The 17,591-nt window shown below is 42.8% G+C and overlaps 1 protein-coding gene across 1 annotated transcript in view; it reads left to right on the forward strand.

Moving 5' to 3' along the window:
• Positions 1–17,591, forward strand: part of Plxnc1 (plexin C1) — a 152,525-nt gene that overhangs the window by 56,810 nt on the left and 78,124 nt on the right. Inside the window, 2 exon segments of the mRNA XM_028855702.2 lie at positions 2,624–2,738; positions 14,003–14,147. Of these exon segments, the coding sequence (XP_028711535.1) occupies positions 2,624–2,738; positions 14,003–14,147 (260 nt within the window).

Raw genomic sequence — 17,591 nt, forward strand, 5'->3', positions numbered from 1 at the left:
ATAGCTTGAGGATTTCTTCATCTGGCCATTTTCTTGATTGATCCACAAGAATAAGACTAATTTTCAAAATGAATCGTCTCAAAGCCCCTGGTTTTATTTACTAAAATGTGGGAGCTCTAAGCTCTGCTCTCCCTCCTTGAGAAATGTGAATGTGTGGGTAATGTGCTATCGGGAAGATTTTTACAATCTGCAATATTTGAGAAGTAATAAGAGACTGTTGTTGGTTGGCCATCTGGTTATACATTCTTGGTGTTGTGGTTTACTTTTTATTTTTTCAATTTATTTTTTTTTAAACCGGTGAAGGGCAAGGAATAAGAGTTAAAAAAATTTCAGAGATGGCTTTCTTACATAAACAAAGAATTTATGTTTAGATGTGCAACATGGCTAGGTTTTGTTTCTTTTGGAATAGAAAATGAACAGCCCATTATATATATATATATATATATATATATATATATATATATATATATATATATATAGTCTCATTTTCTTTTTCAAAAAATAGACTAACCTTAACTCCTAATTTGATCTCCGGCTCCAAACTTTTGGTTTATGTGAAAAATGGTGTCTTTGCCGGAAAGAGGAATTGAACATAAATTACAGCTCCAGAAAGAAAAATCACCTGCAGAAGAGACCTATAGAGATTTCATATTTCATCCATTCATTCAAAAATATTTATCGAAACCCTAGCATTTGCATCTCACGCTGGCAGACGCTGAGGGATTTGCTAAAGAAACATCAAGATACTCGCCTATCCTTCAAGGGGCTTAGTGCTTTCTTGGGGAGAAATGGCATGGGCCTATGAAACAGTTAAGTTGTAAATTCAAGGCAGCATATGATTAAATACCAAAATGTGTGGTTCCGACAAGAAATGCTATAGTTCAGAGAAGGAGTGATAACTCCGCGGCATGGCTGTTTTTTTCTGCCTACAAATTGGCAAATTGTAGCACTATTTGTATGAAATATTTTACACTTGTTTTTTTGGCAGCCTCGGGCCTTGACTTCCAGGCAGCATTAAGAGCCTGCAAAAATATTTGCACTCGAGTTTCTGTAGAATTTGGCTTAATTTTTTCTCCCCTTCTTTCGTCTAGGCAGAGGAAGTGCCCTGATACAAACCCGAGGGCCCAGAAGAGGCAGGGAGTTTTTTGTCAGTCATGTTCTTTTTCAGATACAAATAAGGAACCGGCCTCGTCATCCTCTGTGCCTCAGAGCCACAGTGCTGGCAAACTCCTGACATTGAGAGAGGTTTAATTTGAACTTAACGTCCGTGACGGGCGAGTGAGCCATCATGGGTCAGATAGATTTACGGCCTTGGAGAATCGCTTATGAAAACCCCTTTGGTTCTGAAGTTGGAGGAGAGATACAGATATAGGGGAGTCGGGCTACATCTGTGCTCGTGGGGAGCCCAGGTTCTCGGTGGGTAGCAAGAGTAGTTGGGGCTGGTGGTTAGAGAAACTCACCAACTTCCTATTCTATATTTGTCATATTCAAATGAGCGGAGAATCAAAGAGAAGCCACGAGGTCCCAAGTTGTTAAGAATTAAAAAGAGGAAGAAGAAATAATATCTTTTGAAGTCAGATGTATTGTTTGGGTCCATTCATAACGGCACTGCTCCCCTGTCCCCAGTGACTACTGTCACCACTTAGATGTGTGGGCATCCTGTGAATCATGGGTTTTTAGTCTTCTTTTTAAAACTCAAGGGTGTTCACTCACCCTCACCTTCATCTTAGTCTCTGCCTAAAGGGGGATGTAGTATTTCAAGCTACTACTCCATGTTACTCATGCGAAGTCTGCATGGGGCGGAGCCATTTGAAGATAATGTGGTACTTGGTATTCATTCTCCTTGGCCCATCTGGTAAGTTGATGTGACCTCGAGTGACCGACACATCACGGAAGCCAGTGATCACAGTTTGAGAGCATCTGTTTATCAGAGTACATGGCCCTGGCCACAACCTAAGATTTATTTGGGGCATCCTCTGAGCTGGCTGACCTGGGAAAATGGCCTTGCAAAATGTTTTACTCGTATCTTTTGATATAATTTGGTATCTGTCTAAATAAATGTTCTGAAGCAGATGGTTAAGGAATGTCTTATTATATTCTTGGGCAGACTCTGCCCTTGAAATATTTTCATTTAATCATCATGTTGCAAAGCACAAAACAGTAGCTTTATTATTTTTTTTTTTAACACAAAATGAATCACTCCCTAGGTTGGTATTCTGGCAATGTATTGCAAACCTAAAATGTATACAAAATATAAACCTTTTCTGGACTGTTCTTAGGAGGAATTTCCCCATAGGAACTCTGTTTTTGAATCCATGAGAGGATGTGATTTGGATGGCTGTATTTGGCGATGTCTTCTTGAGAGATGGCTCAGGAGTCTAAGTTCAACATGTTGTCAACATTTGTCCTCTGCTCCTAGACCTGATGAAATACAGACACACACACACATCTCTGCTGCTCCTTCACTGCTTGTCCTGATTTTAATATCATATTCCTATTCTCATCCAAAATCAACAACCCAACATGTTTTGTGCTGAAGCTGATTGTAGGAAGTTGTGATTAATGTGGATGTGGATGGCTGCCAGTTTATCACTTGGTGATTTCTGTTTTGTTGATTTTTTAGGTGCACTTTTCGGGGAGACTGCACACATGCAGGGAGCTTTGAAAACTGGCTGGATATTTCATCTGGACCTAAAAAATGCCCTAAGATTCAGATAATCCGAAACCTCAGAGAGAGGGTAAGAGAAACTGTTTTTATTTCTCTTTCATGATGTTCTCTTCTACGGCACAGCTTCCTTATGGGTATAGAGAAAATCTTTTAACAATGAGATGGGTTTAGTGGCAGGAGTCCATTCATTCTGTTGGTGAATGGTGAGGGCCTACCAGGTGCCATCCATCTGCAAGATGCTGAGGATATAGTAATAACCTGGTCAAGGCACAGACCGCCCTCCTGGACTTTGTCATCTTGCTAGGTAAAGGTTACCTTCAGTAGTTGAAATCAAAGAGAAGACACAATTTTTTTTTTTTGATGTAGTGGAAATACACCTTGATTTTAAAAATAGAGACAAATAAGTTCAGACTTGTGGTGGTTAAGAAGATCCCTGAAGTGTGGCTCGCTGTGGGATTGTGTTTTGATCAACCGGTTTGTACACCACTGTGTTGGGTCCTTGAACACCTGTCTGCACACATGGATTGAAACGGTAGGATGTACCAAAGCGGACGGGTCCCTTGGAAAGCTCTTGACTTGGCATGAGAGAAGGAACACAAGCACCTATCGGAACAGAGCTCTCTCTCCCTGATACATGCCTGCCCTGCCCTGAGGGGACTAGAATTCCTTGCACAGTACTGTGAGGAGACATTTTCTCCCTCGTCGGGGCTCTTGTGTGATGAGTAATTGTACAGAGCCCCGTCGGCTGCCAGTTGACCCGTCTGGTACACTCACTGTGTTTTATTTGAATGCCACATTAACAAGGAAATGGGCCACTTTCTCTTCTCACTTTGCCATTTCAGATAGCAAGAACCATGCCACTTAAGATGATTTAACATTTAATAAAGGAAAGCCAGAGCATTTAATGAGTGATAAATAATAAAAGAATCAAGCTTTCACGCCATGACCGGTCAGAACTCATGCACCGAAAGTTACTTGCTATTGTCACTTTCTGCTGGGCTTCTGGAATGAGGCTGGTCTCCAAAACTCCAGACACATGCCTGCCAGCTCCGTGCCAGGGGGTCAGATTCAGGGTAAATGAAGTTCAGCCATCCATACCCAGGGATAGTCAAATTCTTCTCTAGTTGGTCTGATAAGCCAGCTGACTTTGATGCTAAGTAGTAGGCAGAAAGTATTAAGAAGTTTTAATATCCTCAGGACTCTAAGTGGTTAGGATTATACAAAGCATTTTTCCTTTGTCATTAAAAGAACCCTGAAGGGTGACACTTTACCTTTGTGTCGTAGGAAAAAAAGGAGCTTGTAAGTGCTGCTTATAAAATTAGCTTACTGATCGAGGAGTGATATAACCAAATCACCATTTGCATGTCATCTGGAACATTTCAAAACATGCTTAGACCCAGTAGGAGTAATAGATCACACCTGTTAAATCTCAACACTCAAGAGGCAGAGGCAGGAGGATCTCTGTGAGTTTGAGACCAGCGTGGTTTCCACAGCAGGTTTCAGGCCATAGCGAGACCCTGTCTCCAACAAAACAAAGCCAAAAGGCTTGCGCACAAACAACCACTAGTTCTTTGCTCCCCACCCCGAGTCCCCACTGTGGCTTACCACGGGGCCGAGCAGAGTCTCCCCACACAGTCATTACATCACTGTCCACGAATTAGAGATAAGAATTTAGTTACTTTCTTAAAAATTTACATTTTATTATTCCGAGCATGCTTGTGCGTGGGTGTGGTCAGAACCGCTAGTGGGGTTGATTTCCTTGCACCATGGGGCTCCTGTGGAGCCAACTCAGGTCAGCAGACTTGACCTCAAGTGCCTTTACCTCCTGAGCCATCTTATCCACCCAAGAATTTGGTAATCTCCCTTAAGCTAGTCTTTAAAACTATCTCTGGACTCATCCTCCTCCCAACCAGACAGTATCAGTGAGTGAACCCAGACCTCAGGCATCCCATAGGCAAGCGCTCTACCACTGAGCTATCCCCCCGGTTCTGGAATGATTCTTTAAGGAGTATTGGTAAGAACAAATCCCTCCTTCCCTCTCTCTCTTCTCTCCCTCTCTCCCTCTCTCCCTCTCCCTCTCTCTCTCCATTTCACTCCCTCTCGGCTTTACTACCTAGTCATATTCCCCTACCTGACTCCTCTTGATCATGTTATTTCAAAATATTTCTCACTCTATGGCCAGCCATCTGTGACTTCCCTGAAAGCTGGGGTCATTGTTTCAACAGTACCTGACCCTTACCTAAAGAGATGGCAGTCTGGGGTTGTCCCCAAATCAATCTATTAGTTAAGGTCAAAGACCATTTGCTAGCTGCCCCGTCATATGCCTGGTAACAGTCTAGTACCTTTGCAGGTACAGAAAAAAGACTCATAAATTATGGAACCTTTGTTCATAAGAAGCATTATTTTTTCACACAAAACAGTCCTAGCATAGGATATCTTCATCTTCACTGAGGAATACATAATTAAAAGAGTTAATTAGAGCGGCCGCTGCTCGTCTAGGAGGGATTTCTCTCAGGTTTTTGTTTAGCAAAAAGAGCAAGAGGCAGAATGTGGTCCTGCTATTGAACAGAAATTTCCTGTTTGTGCACATGTGTCTCCAGGTGATTACGTGAGCACTGTGTTAGGGTTCTCTACAGAAACATAATTTAGATGGAGGGAGAGCAGGAAGGAGGGGGGATTGTGTGTGTATAATGAATATATATGTATATACATATATGTGTATTAAAATGTGATTTACTAGAATGGCTTACAGGCTGTGGACTGAGTAGTCCAAAACTGAATGTCTCCCAACAAAAAAAAGGCCAAGGATCTGGTAGTTGTTCAACACATGTCTTTGCATTCCCAATCTGGTGCTGGAATCCCAGGGAAATTCTAGAGACCTGCTGTTCTTCAGTCTACCTTGGAATCCCGAAGAAGTAGGCTCTAATAACAGTGAAGGAATGCCTCAGCAATAGGATAGATGAACTTACCAGCAAGAGTGAGAACAAACAGGCAAAAAGCAGGAGCCTCCTTCTTCTCTGTCCCTTTATATTGGCTGCCACTAAAAGGTGTGGCTCAGATTTAAAGTGGGTCCTCTGACCTCAAATTCCATCAAGGAAGTCCTCACAGGTGTGCCCAACTACTTGGGTTTTAGTTGATTCCAGGTTCAATCAAGTTGATAACCGAGATTAGCCATCCCAAGCATGGAGATCAGTATGAAGGGATTCATACAGTGGTTGTGAGCATGGCTTTCCCCATTGAATGACTAGTGAAATGGAGAAGGCAGTAAAAACCCAAACCTGTGTTATCGTGCAGACATGGTCCCCTTATTGCCTCACACATTGCAATAAGAACAATGGAGTAAACAGTGTTAGGTGAAAATGATTTACCAATAAAATTAGGACAGATGGGGGAATAAAAAGCATTTTCCACAAAACAACTTGGTTCCTAAAAGGGGAGGTGGTAGAGAGACTCTTGCACAGTTCAGAAGAGGAAGAAGAAACTCGACCAGCACTAACGCTGTCCGGTCATAAAAGAAGCAAGCAATAGAAATGATCTGAGACGAAATGCAGAAAAATGTCACCATTTGCTAACCCTAAGATGTTGCATATATTCTAAATATATTCATTTAGAAAGACTTCTAGGATTCCAGAGTGTGAGCAAGGTCCTGGTCTGATCCACAGCATCTCCCAAACTCAAAAATATCAAAAAATTATGTCAACGATTAAATCTAAGTACACATGTTTAGTTAATACTCAAATATCAACCACCATACTGTGTGTCGGGTAAACAAACTTTCAACCTCCATTCTTTAAGAAAAAAAGTTCCACTTATAAAAGCAATAGGGACAAAGTTCAGAAGCAATGTGTATTCCCTGTATTTAAGCATCACTTTTACTAAGAGACACTTGTTGGAGACAACTACAAAAAATAGGATTTTTGGTGGTGAGTGGGTGGGGCTTTGCAACACTCTGTCTCGGCTGGTTTTTTTGTTTTTTTTTTTTTTCCTAATAGTAATTAGGAAGCATAACAGTGGCCTATTGAACCTATGTATAATTTGTCATAGTAAAACCTTATGAACTAAAAATGTAAGTGTAAATAAACATGTAGAAGATACCTGTTTGGAAGGTAGGAAAAACATCTGTGTGTATCCATAAACATCCCACATTTCAGGCTGGAGAGATGGCTCAGAGGTTAAGAGCACTGGCTGCTCTTCCAGAGGTCCTGAGTTCAATTCCCAGCACTCACATGGCAGCTCACAACTGTCTGTAACTCCAGTTCAGGGAGATTAACATCCCACCTTTCTTAGGAAAAGTTACTTCTACAACTTATTTTTCTACATTTTGAAATGAATAGGGCTTTTCTGAAAACAATACTGTATTTATCTGGGATAATAAGAGCTGATTTAGAATATCTAATATGTATGTATATATATATATACATATACATATATTATAATATATAATATGTATATATATTAAAGTTTACTTAGGCATGACTGCTGCCAATTGATTGTAAACACATACATTATCACCCAAATACACTGTATGTTTGTGCTGAATGTCTACAGTGTTGGATGGATGTCAACAGCAATTCTCAGTCTGTTCTGAGTTTAAAATAGTGATACAGACCCATAGAATAGAACTCAGAGATGAATGTAAGAATTTTAAAGATCAGATGTTATAAAATAAGGAGAACTAGAAGAATTTTATTTAAAAAAAAAAGTAACTTAAAACGATGGAGATATTTATTTCATAATTCATGGTAAATGTATAAGTAGACTTCAGGGTTGGAGAGACGGCTCAGCAGTTAAGAGCACTTGGTGCTCTTCCAGAGGTCCAGAACTCAACAACACCTACATTGAGGGGCTCACAACCACCTGCAACAACTCTACTCAAGGGGATCTGACACCCTCTTCTGGCTTCCATGGGCACACGTGCACGCACACATGTACAAACACACACACACACACACACACACACACACACACACACGGCATATACTCACTGTCACACATATATCCATGTAAATTACACACACACACACACACATACATACACACACACACACACAGCATATACTCACTGTCACACATATATCCATGTAAATTACACACACACAACACATACATACACACAACACACAGATATACTCATGTACAATAATCCATGTAAATTAGAATAAAATCTTTTAAAAATATAAAGAAAACCTAGTATAATTAAGTAATTTACATAAAAATACCTCAGAAAAGGGAGTCAAACATAACATAATTTGGAAGGTATGATAATTTCCTTAGCTCTGAAGTATATAATGACAAAAGAAAAATATTCATATAATCAGTTTACTCTAAAAACAACCTTAGGCTGGAGGTATTGACTCAGCAGTAGAGAGATTGCCTAGAATGTGTAAGTCCCTGGCTTTATCCCAACACTGGCAAAAACCAAAACAAAATAAAACACTATACAGGAGGGGGAAAAGATTTAACTAAAGCATAAACCTCTGCAAAGTAGTCACCATAGCCCAAATCTCTCAAAACAATAACGCTAGGAAAAAAGAAAAAGAAAAAACGTTAAGATACCCAAAAGCAAGTGGTCAAAAGCATACGTTCTCGGAACAGATTCAGGAAAGTAGCTATAAATATGGAAATATGTTCAACCTCGCTAGTTATGAAATAAATACACATTAAAGCGATAATAAGTTATGCTAACACCCAGTGTTGCTGATGCCAATTAGCCCAACCTCTTTGGAAGGCAATTTGGCAGTACGTTTCCAAAGTAATAAATATATTCAGTTTGTTTAAATCGCTGATTCCAGGCATAGAATCCAAGGAAGCAACTTGAAAGAAGAAAACCCCAAGCATAAGCCTCTGTGGCGGTGGCATTTGTAGCATTAGGAACCTGTTTGGCGATAAGGAGAGAAGCTAAGTAAAATAAGGTACTTGTATGTCAACATGATGGGGTGTTTTAGAGCAGTGAGTTCTTTGGCCCTGCATTTATTGCAGTCTGATTGACATTGCAACCATCCCTGGTACCCTCTCTGACCCACTGGAGCATCCTTCCGTCTTTGTTCAGCCATTTTTAAGAAAGAGCCATGAATCTGGTCAGGATTCTCACACTGGGTTTATGAAGCTCTCTTGGCTGCGTTTCTGTTCTGGGGATAAAGCACCATGGCCAAGGCAACTCAGAGAAGGAAGAGTTCATTTGGGCTTATGGTTCCCGGGGGATAAGAGTGAGTCCATGATGGCGGACGGGCGGCATGGCTACCAACGGTAGGTGGGAAGCGGAGAGCTCATCTTGAACTGTAAGCCTGATGAAGAGCAAACTGGAAATGGTGCGGAGCTTTTATCTGAAAACCTGACCCCACCCCCACCACCCCAGTCACGGACTTCCTCCAGCAATGTTGTGCCACCTAAATCTCCCCCAAACAGTGCTACCAACTGGGGACCAAATATTCAAGTATCTGAGTGATGGGACATTTCTCGGTCACGTCACTGTGGAAGCCGAAGTTGCAGCTTTTAAACCACACTCATCCGGAACCCAGGGTCACACACACACAAAAACCTTTGGCTTCCTGGCTATGAGCTCCTCCTTCTGCACCCGAAACAATATAGTACATTTTGTATACTATATTGTTATAGATAAATATATATATATATATATATCCAAGTTAACCCCAAATGGCTTCTCCCTCACTATTCCCTTGACCCTGTTCTTGGTAAGGTCACTGCTGACCTCCATGGAGCCATCCTACAGTCCTTATCCTGCTGGGCTGATTGGCAGAATTCTTTTAAATTTTTATTTATCTATGTTTTGTTTACTTACTTATATGTGTATATGAATGCTTGTGTTTGGCTGTGCTTACGTAGAGGCCAAAATAAGGCTGGGGGTTTCCTCTTCTGTCACTCTCCATGTATTATTCCTTGAGACCAGGTCTTTCCCTGAACCTGGGGCTCACATTTTCTTGGGTTAGGCTGGAAGCTAGCAAGCTCTAAGGATCTTTGTGGGTCCATTTGGTTTGGTGTGTGCTAGGGCCCGAACTCTGTTTCTTGTGATTGTGGAGCAAGTCCCCTTAACCACGGAGTCATCTCTCCAGCCCTGACTGGAGGCGTTCCTGAAACTTCCTTGTAACAGGCTGGTTTGGAGTACCAACTTGACATAAGCTAGAGTCATCAGAGAGGAAGGAGCCTCAGTGGAGGAAATGCCTCCCTGAGATCCAGCTGTAAGGTGTTTTCTCACTTAGTGATCACTGGGGGAGGGCCCAGCCCTGGGGATGGTGGTCCTGGGTTCTATAAGAAAGCAGGCCGAGGAAGCCATGGGAAGCAAGCCAGTAAGCAGCACCCCACCACGGCCTCAAAATCAGCTCCTGCCTCCAAGATCCTACCTTGTTTCAGTTCCTGTCCTGACTTCCTTCAGTGATGAACAGTGATGTGGAAGTGGAAGCCAAATGAACCCTTCCCTCCCCAACTTGCTTTTTGGTCAAGGTGTTTCATGACAGCGATACAAAGATACTCCTCTTCCATTGCCTTTTGGTAACACACCCTGTCTTAGTTACTGTTCTATTACTGTGACACAAACAAAAACATGACCAAGGCAACTCATAAATAAAACATTTAATTGGCTTACAGTTTCAGAAGTTTAGAGTCCATGATGATGGAGTAAAGACATGATGGTAGGAACACCTTAGAGGGCACATCTTGATCTGCCAATAGGAAGTAGAGAGAGAGAGAACTCTGAGAATGGTCTGAGTCTTTGGAATCCTCAAAGCCCACCCCCAGTGACACAACCTCCTCCAACCAGGCTCCACCTTCTAATCCTTCCCCAAAAGTTCTACCAACTGGGGACCAAGTATTCAAATCGATGAGCTTATGGGGGCCATTCTCCTTCAAACCACCACACATCCTCTCCACTTTTCTTCCCCTCCTTATGCTCCAGTCTCCCTGTGGTCAAATCACATCTCCTTGACTCTAAATAGATATGTAAGGCCCAGTTCAGACTCATTCTTTTTACTCTACTTTGTCCAGATAATCCTATCCACTTCCATGGCTTTATATATCATCTGTATGTTTATATCTCCTTTGTGTGTGTTTTTATCTCTTCTGTGTCTAGCCCATATTGATCTTCTGACCTTCAGGGCCAACTTGATATATCTTCTCGATGTCATACTTGAACTTGTATCTTGAACTTGAGAAATACTCAAAATTGAAGTCTTGATCTTCCATTCCCTCAGCAAGTCCCATCTCAGCCAGCACCTCTGGTACCTTCATCCATCTACTTTCTCACCCGAATCCTCATATTCAGGTCCTTTCTTCCAGTCCTGTTCATCATAGCTCCAGACTGCTCCTTGAATCTAATTCTTTCTGTTTCACTGTGCCCATTGCCCAGGCTTCTGTCCTCTTGTGATGCCACGTGACCCTCAAGTCTGGTGGGATGTCTGTCTGTCTGTCTATTCGTATAAACTCTCAAAGGACAAGGACTGTAGTTGTTTGGCTTGCTAGTTATTTGGTGCCTTGTACAGCATTTGCCCATGTTAGGAGCTTGTTTATTTATAGAATAAATAAGCAGAATGGTTTCAGTTATGTAAAAATTATACATGTGAGAACTGGGAGGAAATGTGGAATAATTAAGGAGCTGATGAAAACGGGATTTAGAAACCCCTTTTTGAAACTCTTGTTAAACTGGTGAAGGAATTTAGAGTAAGATATGCACATACATAAGAAATATGCAGTTATGCACCAGCATGTGTGACGTAGAGAGAATCGTGGGATAAAGGAGAGTTCCCCTCCCTGGGAAGATGAGTTAGCAAGCATCGTTTGGAGTTCATTCCTCTGCTTATGTCTTCTGGAGGCCGAGGAGGGAGGATCACAGATCAAGGCCAGCTGGGTTGGTGATGTACATCAGTGGTAAAGTGCTTGCCTAGCATGGACAAGGCCCCGGGTTCGAGCCACAGTCTCAGAGATGGATAGGAAATGTCTGCCAGAGATGTGTAGACTGCAGGCCAGGTGAACTCGGGCTGGAAGAACTTGCCTTTTCCCAGCAAGGTTCTGTGGACTGGAAACACACATTTTTGAAAAATGGAAAGATTAGGGTATAGACTCAGCAAGCTTTTGGCAGACCAAGAGAGAGCAGAGAGAGTTAGGTGGCCATGTTAAAGTCTGAGCAGAGGTCAGGAAGGGGCCCGGGTCATTGTTCTCCACCCCAGGTGACAGGGTCACCTCTTCTTCCACTGAAGCTTCCCACTCAGCTCGTCTTCCTACCAGGTTCCCTCTTAAGACTGACGTCAGTGCATCTGGAAGCATTTCGTTCCTTTAATTTCCTTTCTCAATGGGAGAACTAGCTGCCTCGTTTCTTTAGACATTTCATTTGGAGAAATTTGCTTTAGGACTTCAGAATTTCAAGGCTTTCTTTTCGTTCCTCCCACATACACGCCACACCTCTGCACAGGCGCAGACTCTCACAAAACCCTCTTCAGTTAAAGCTCATCCTTATATTTAACCACGCAGTAAACCCTAGCTAATTTCAAAAGTCGATCGAGCTATTATCTGATAGCATTCATAGGAAATAATAAAGAGGTGGCAAGGGTATCTGAACCCCGGAAGATCAAGGAACACCCTCTCAAATAAACCGCGGCCTACAGTCATACAAATGAAAATAAAATCCTGTGTTTGGATGGGAATGCTTAGTAATGTAGAGATACATGCTTTGCTAAAATGAATGTACACATTTGCTATTTCAGTTAGATAGGCAGTCACCTTAACATCTTTTGGATAAGATAATTGTGAATCTCAAAAAGATGAATAATGTCTAGGAATTCCTATGAAAATAAAGATAAATAAGGAGACACTTGCTTTAGCAGATTTTTAAAGTCATAAAAACTCAGTGGCGCTGAAACAGAAGTAGCTCAGTGGATGTTGAAAGAGGATGATTTAGGAAATAGATTCTAAATACCTTATCATGTGTCACAAACAGGGTATCTTGGGGGCTGGGGAGAGGGCCCAGCAGTTAAGAGCACTTGTTACTCTTGGAAGTGATGCTGGTTTGGTTGTCTGCGTACACTGGGCAGACCATAACCATTTGTAACTCCAGTTCCAGAGGGTGCTGCCTCTGGCTCCCATGGGTGCCAGGCAGATACAGGCACATACACATATGTGCAGGCAGTACATTCGCACACGTACAATAGATAAATCTAAAAAATTTTCTCAAGTGGCAATCTTGGCTCAGTGGGGAAAGGAGAGGTTTTGTTGTTTAAAAAATGGTTATGTTGCCGGGCGGTGGTGGCGCACGCCTTTAATCCCAGCACTCGGGAGGCAGAGGCAGGCGGATCTCTGTGAGTTCGAGGCCATCCTGGGCTACCAAGTGAGTCCCAGGAAGGGCGCAAAGCTACACAGAGAAACCCTGTCTTGAAAAACCAAAAAAAAAAAAAAAAAAAAAAAAAAAGGTTATGTTATAGCTGGATAAAAATAAAATCAGACTTTCATCTCATACTATATATACACAGGTAAATTCCAGATGGGTTAAAGACGTAAGTTTGAAAAAATAAAACAATAAAGATGATGGAACAATTTAATCCCTGTCTGTAAGCTAGAGGGTAGAAAGCATTTTATAGTCAAAACAAGAACCCCTATATTTGATTACATAAAGATGTATAAGGGTAAGAGATTATACAAACAAAAATGAAGACAGACAGCAGATTATGAGAAAGTATGTGTCAGAAATATGACAGATAAGGATTAGTATCTACACCATGCAGAGAGCTCTTAAAAATTGATAAGAAAAATACACAGAGCAGAATTGTGGTCAAAGACTCAGAGTATTCAATTCACAGAAGAACAAATAGCCAGTGAAATATCTCTTCTTCCCACCAGCTCCCTAGAGAAACTCGTCTTCCTGTGGCAGGTTGTCTTAGTTAAGGTTCCTGTTGCTGTGAAGAGACACCATGTCCACGGCAACCCTTATAAAGGAAAACATCTAATTGGGGCTGGCTTACAGTTCAGAGGTTTAGTCCATTATCTTCATGATGGGAGGGAGGCATGGCCGTGTGTAGGCAGACATGGTGCTGGAGAAGGAGCTGAGAGTTCTACATCTTGATCCACAGGCAGCGGGAACAGAGTGCACCATATTAAGCCTGGCTTGAGCTTCTGAGACCTGAAAGCCCACCCCCTAGTGACACACTTCCTCCAACAAAGCCACACCCAATTCCAACAAGGCCACATCTCCTAATAGTGCCAGTCTCTATGAGCCTGTGGGGCCATTTTCATTCCAACTACCACACAGGTGTAAAGGTGACTTCCCATAAGGCTCTAGGAGGGATAGCAGTGATACAAACCAACCACATGATATGTGTCTTCCCCCCTGCACAGACCACAGTGACCATCATGGGAAGCTTCCCTGCAAGACACTCAGAGTGCGTGGTGAAGAATGCAGACACGGGCAAGCTGCTCTGCCAGGGGAGAAGCCAGCTGAACCGGACCTGTGCCTGCAACATCCCCAGTAGACCCAGCTACAGTATGTGGATGCTTCTGGGCAAGAGTATCTCCTGAGTCCAGTTCCTGGGGATCGGGATAGTTACCCTCTCTTCGTTCTACCTCTACCTCTGGTTTCCACCTGGGTGTTCACTACTGCTCCATCTCCTGTGTCGACCCCAGCACCCCACCCTCAACTATGACGGGGGAGAGCAGGATGCATTGGCTAGGAGAGCCTAGAAAAGCCAGATGCCATTGGGCTGGTTCTATCCAGGTAGCTGAAATAATGCAGAGTTCAGAAAAGCAGGAAGTACCTTAGGTAGGATGAGAAAACATTGTAAGTTCATTGCATTCATTCATTCATTCATTCATTCATTCATACAGGAAGTATGAACACCTGTATTTTGTGCTAGGTTCCAGGAATATGGAGATGGAAACAGATGAAGCTGATCCTTGCTCAGAATCCTTATAACCTATTAGAGTTAAACTGTAGTGTGTTAATGTTGGTATGCAATGTAGTATATAAATGTAGGGATTTAATGTAGTATATGGGTACTGGCAACCTATAGCCCTAAAGGCACCTGGGGTGGGCAAGGATCTCTTTCTGGAGTAATTGATATCAATTTTAGAAGAATGAAGGATGACCGGAGTTAAGTGTGTGAAACAGAAGAGAAAAGGCTTGGATTGAAGAACTACAAAAGGCTGTATTTGAGTAAGGCCAGTGGGGCAGGGGCAGGGGACATTGGACAGCAGAGGGGCCAGGGGAACGTAGGAGGCTGTGTGAGACATGGGCTCCGTCCTGGGAGCAATCAGGAAATGCCGAGAGACCGAGCTGCAAATTTGCAGAGTCAGATTCATTAGCAGAAAGACACAATTGTGGATCGTCTGTCCCTCCCACTGGAGTAGAAGGCAAGTCCCAAGGGGCAGGGACTTCAAAACACTTCCAAAGGTTCTCTGCTGCGCATAGAGCTGCATCGGGCCCAGTGTGTTCATTTATAATCAGTACATTCTTAGTGAGTGGATGGACAGAAGGATGGATGGCAATAAATGGAGGGGGGAGGGAGAGGAAATGAAGGACTGAAATACTCAGTTCCTAAAGAGCAGCTGGTCGGAAAGCCATCACAGTGGTCCAGATAAGAGAAAGTGAGAGCTGCTAGAATTAGAGGCAGATGGATGTGATGAGATGTAGGGATGTCTAGGATGCTCAAAAGAAGATCCGTGAATCTGATAAGATGGAAAAGACAGCCGGGCGGTGGTGGCGCACGCCTTTAATCTCAGCACTTGGGAGGCAGAGGCAGGCGGATCTTTGTGAGTTCAAGGTCAGCCTGGTCTACAGAGCGAGATCCAGGAAAGGCATAAAACTACACAGAGAAACCCTGTCTCAAAAAACAAACAAACAAGAAAAAAGATGGAAAAGACTTGAAAGAGTTAAGGTGATGGTGGAGGCCTCCTGGAATGTGTGGTATGATCATATTGGAGCTATGTGAGCTGTTTGTGAGCAGTTCAGTTAATATTGGGTGATTTATGGGCAAATAGGAACTTACTGCTTATAGCTCCAGAAGCTGGGGGATCCTAGCCAAGGGTATCAGAAGATTCAGTGCATGGTGAAGGCTCACTCCCTGCCTCAGAGGTGATGCACCAACACTCTCTGATAAGGACACCGGTCTCATTCATGAGGATGAAGTTCTCATGATTTAACTACTTCCCCCAAAGGCTCCACTTCACAATATAATCAAATTGAATATTAAATTCCAAAACAGAATTTTTGAGGGTATACCAAACACTCAGACCACAGCACTCAATTGATCCTTCATCCTTCAAGAAGGAATTTGATGCACAAAGCCAGAGACATGAGCTAAAAATAACCCTTACAGCCATTGGGTCTGAATGCTTAAAAAGTACGCCAGTTTTCCACCTCTCACTACTACGCAGACTTCAAAATGCACGTCTGGTTAAATTGGTCCATTAAAGAGGCAAATCTTGCACACCTATAAAATATGACTTTAAAGTATCTGAGACTGACTTATAAAGTTAATCAGTGGCCCTAGAGCCTCCAACAATTGCTCTCCCTTCCCCTACCCTTGGCTGAATGCAACAAGTTCAATTGTCCACACTTTGTGCTCAAAAGTCATTGACAAAACTTAGTTCATGGGCTCTGTGTGTATGTGTGTGTGTGTGTGTGTAAGAGAGAGAGGGGGAGAGGAGAGGGAGGGAGGGAGAGAGAGAGAGAGAGAGGAGAGAGAGAGAGAGAGAGAGAGAGAGAGAGAGAGAGAGGGAGAGAGAGAGAAGGATTCCACTATGTAGCAAATCCTTCCAACGTAGCCTCCTGAGTACTAGAATTACATATATGAGCTGTCATGTCCTAGCTCCAGCCATCATGTCTAGCTTCACGGCCAGTCTTGGCTGGCCTTACCTCTGCTGTCAAGTCCTGTTTCCCATATGCTTTGAAACATTGGAGAAAGGTCTTGTTTCTCCCATACAGCCTTGTTAGCCTGATCTCGGCTTCCCAGTCATAGTGTCATGCCCCTGGTTCTCCACAGGCATCCCTATCTTGCACCCAAATACTACATGGAGCTCAAACTACTCACATGGTGTACCCTTGACTTCTGTGTCTCCTTCACCGTGGCTATTTTACGTCTTCTAGGAGAACTGTAAGTGCTTCCAAAGGAGAGCTCGTGAATATTCATTTCCCTGTGAAATTTCCAACGTGCTGTGCACGGTTGGTGCCCTGTGAAGTCTGCCTTCTGCAGGCATCCTCCCTGGACGCTTGTCAGTTCTATGGAAATGTATTTTCCCTGGGAGTCCCTCAGTGCTAAATGGCCATGTGTTCATGTCCCTAACATGCATCAAGTGTCTGTTCAGGTGCTCCTGCCAAGAGGTCATGGCAGCCCTCCGGACCTCCCTGTCTTTAGAACAAAAGATTATCATTTCACCTAAGCCTATTTGACGTGAGCAGAATGTTCTGTGGAATTCTAGCCATCGGAGTAAGTCTTTGTGCTGGAGAGAGGCATCGCCATGTATGAATCCTTAGACTTTGTGAATCGCACACTAATAAAGTTTCAGGAAGGAACTTAGGGATGTCCACAAAGTCGGGTCAGCTTCTCACAATCTCAAGACTTCCACTTAACAAGCCCAATGTTCTATTCCCCAGTGAATTCCTATAAGTAAGAAGATATTAATTCCTCTGTAGTAGCACTGGTCCTTGCTTGGACATAAGAGGACTTGAAGGATGTTGCTGTGGACCATGGTACTCAAACGATGGTCTGTGTGCTCATTATGTTGGGAGGGACATTACAGTATACAGGTTTTCTGAGACCCACCTCAGCTCTGCTGAGTCATGATGTCTTGGAGTGTAGTCCTGGTATTGCTATTTCCCTAAATTTAGTTCTTATGGTTCTGATCAACGGCTGGGTTTGGGTATCAATGCTTCAGATCCAGCATGGAGGTTTAAGGAAACACTGAAAATGGTATTCTTCTACTGCTGACC

The sequence above is a fragment of the Peromyscus leucopus genome, chromosome 18, assembly GCF_004664715.2.
Source record: "Peromyscus leucopus breed LL Stock chromosome 18, UCI_PerLeu_2.1, whole genome shotgun sequence".
Lineage (NCBI taxonomy): Eukaryota > Metazoa > Chordata > Mammalia > Rodentia > Cricetidae > Peromyscus > Peromyscus leucopus.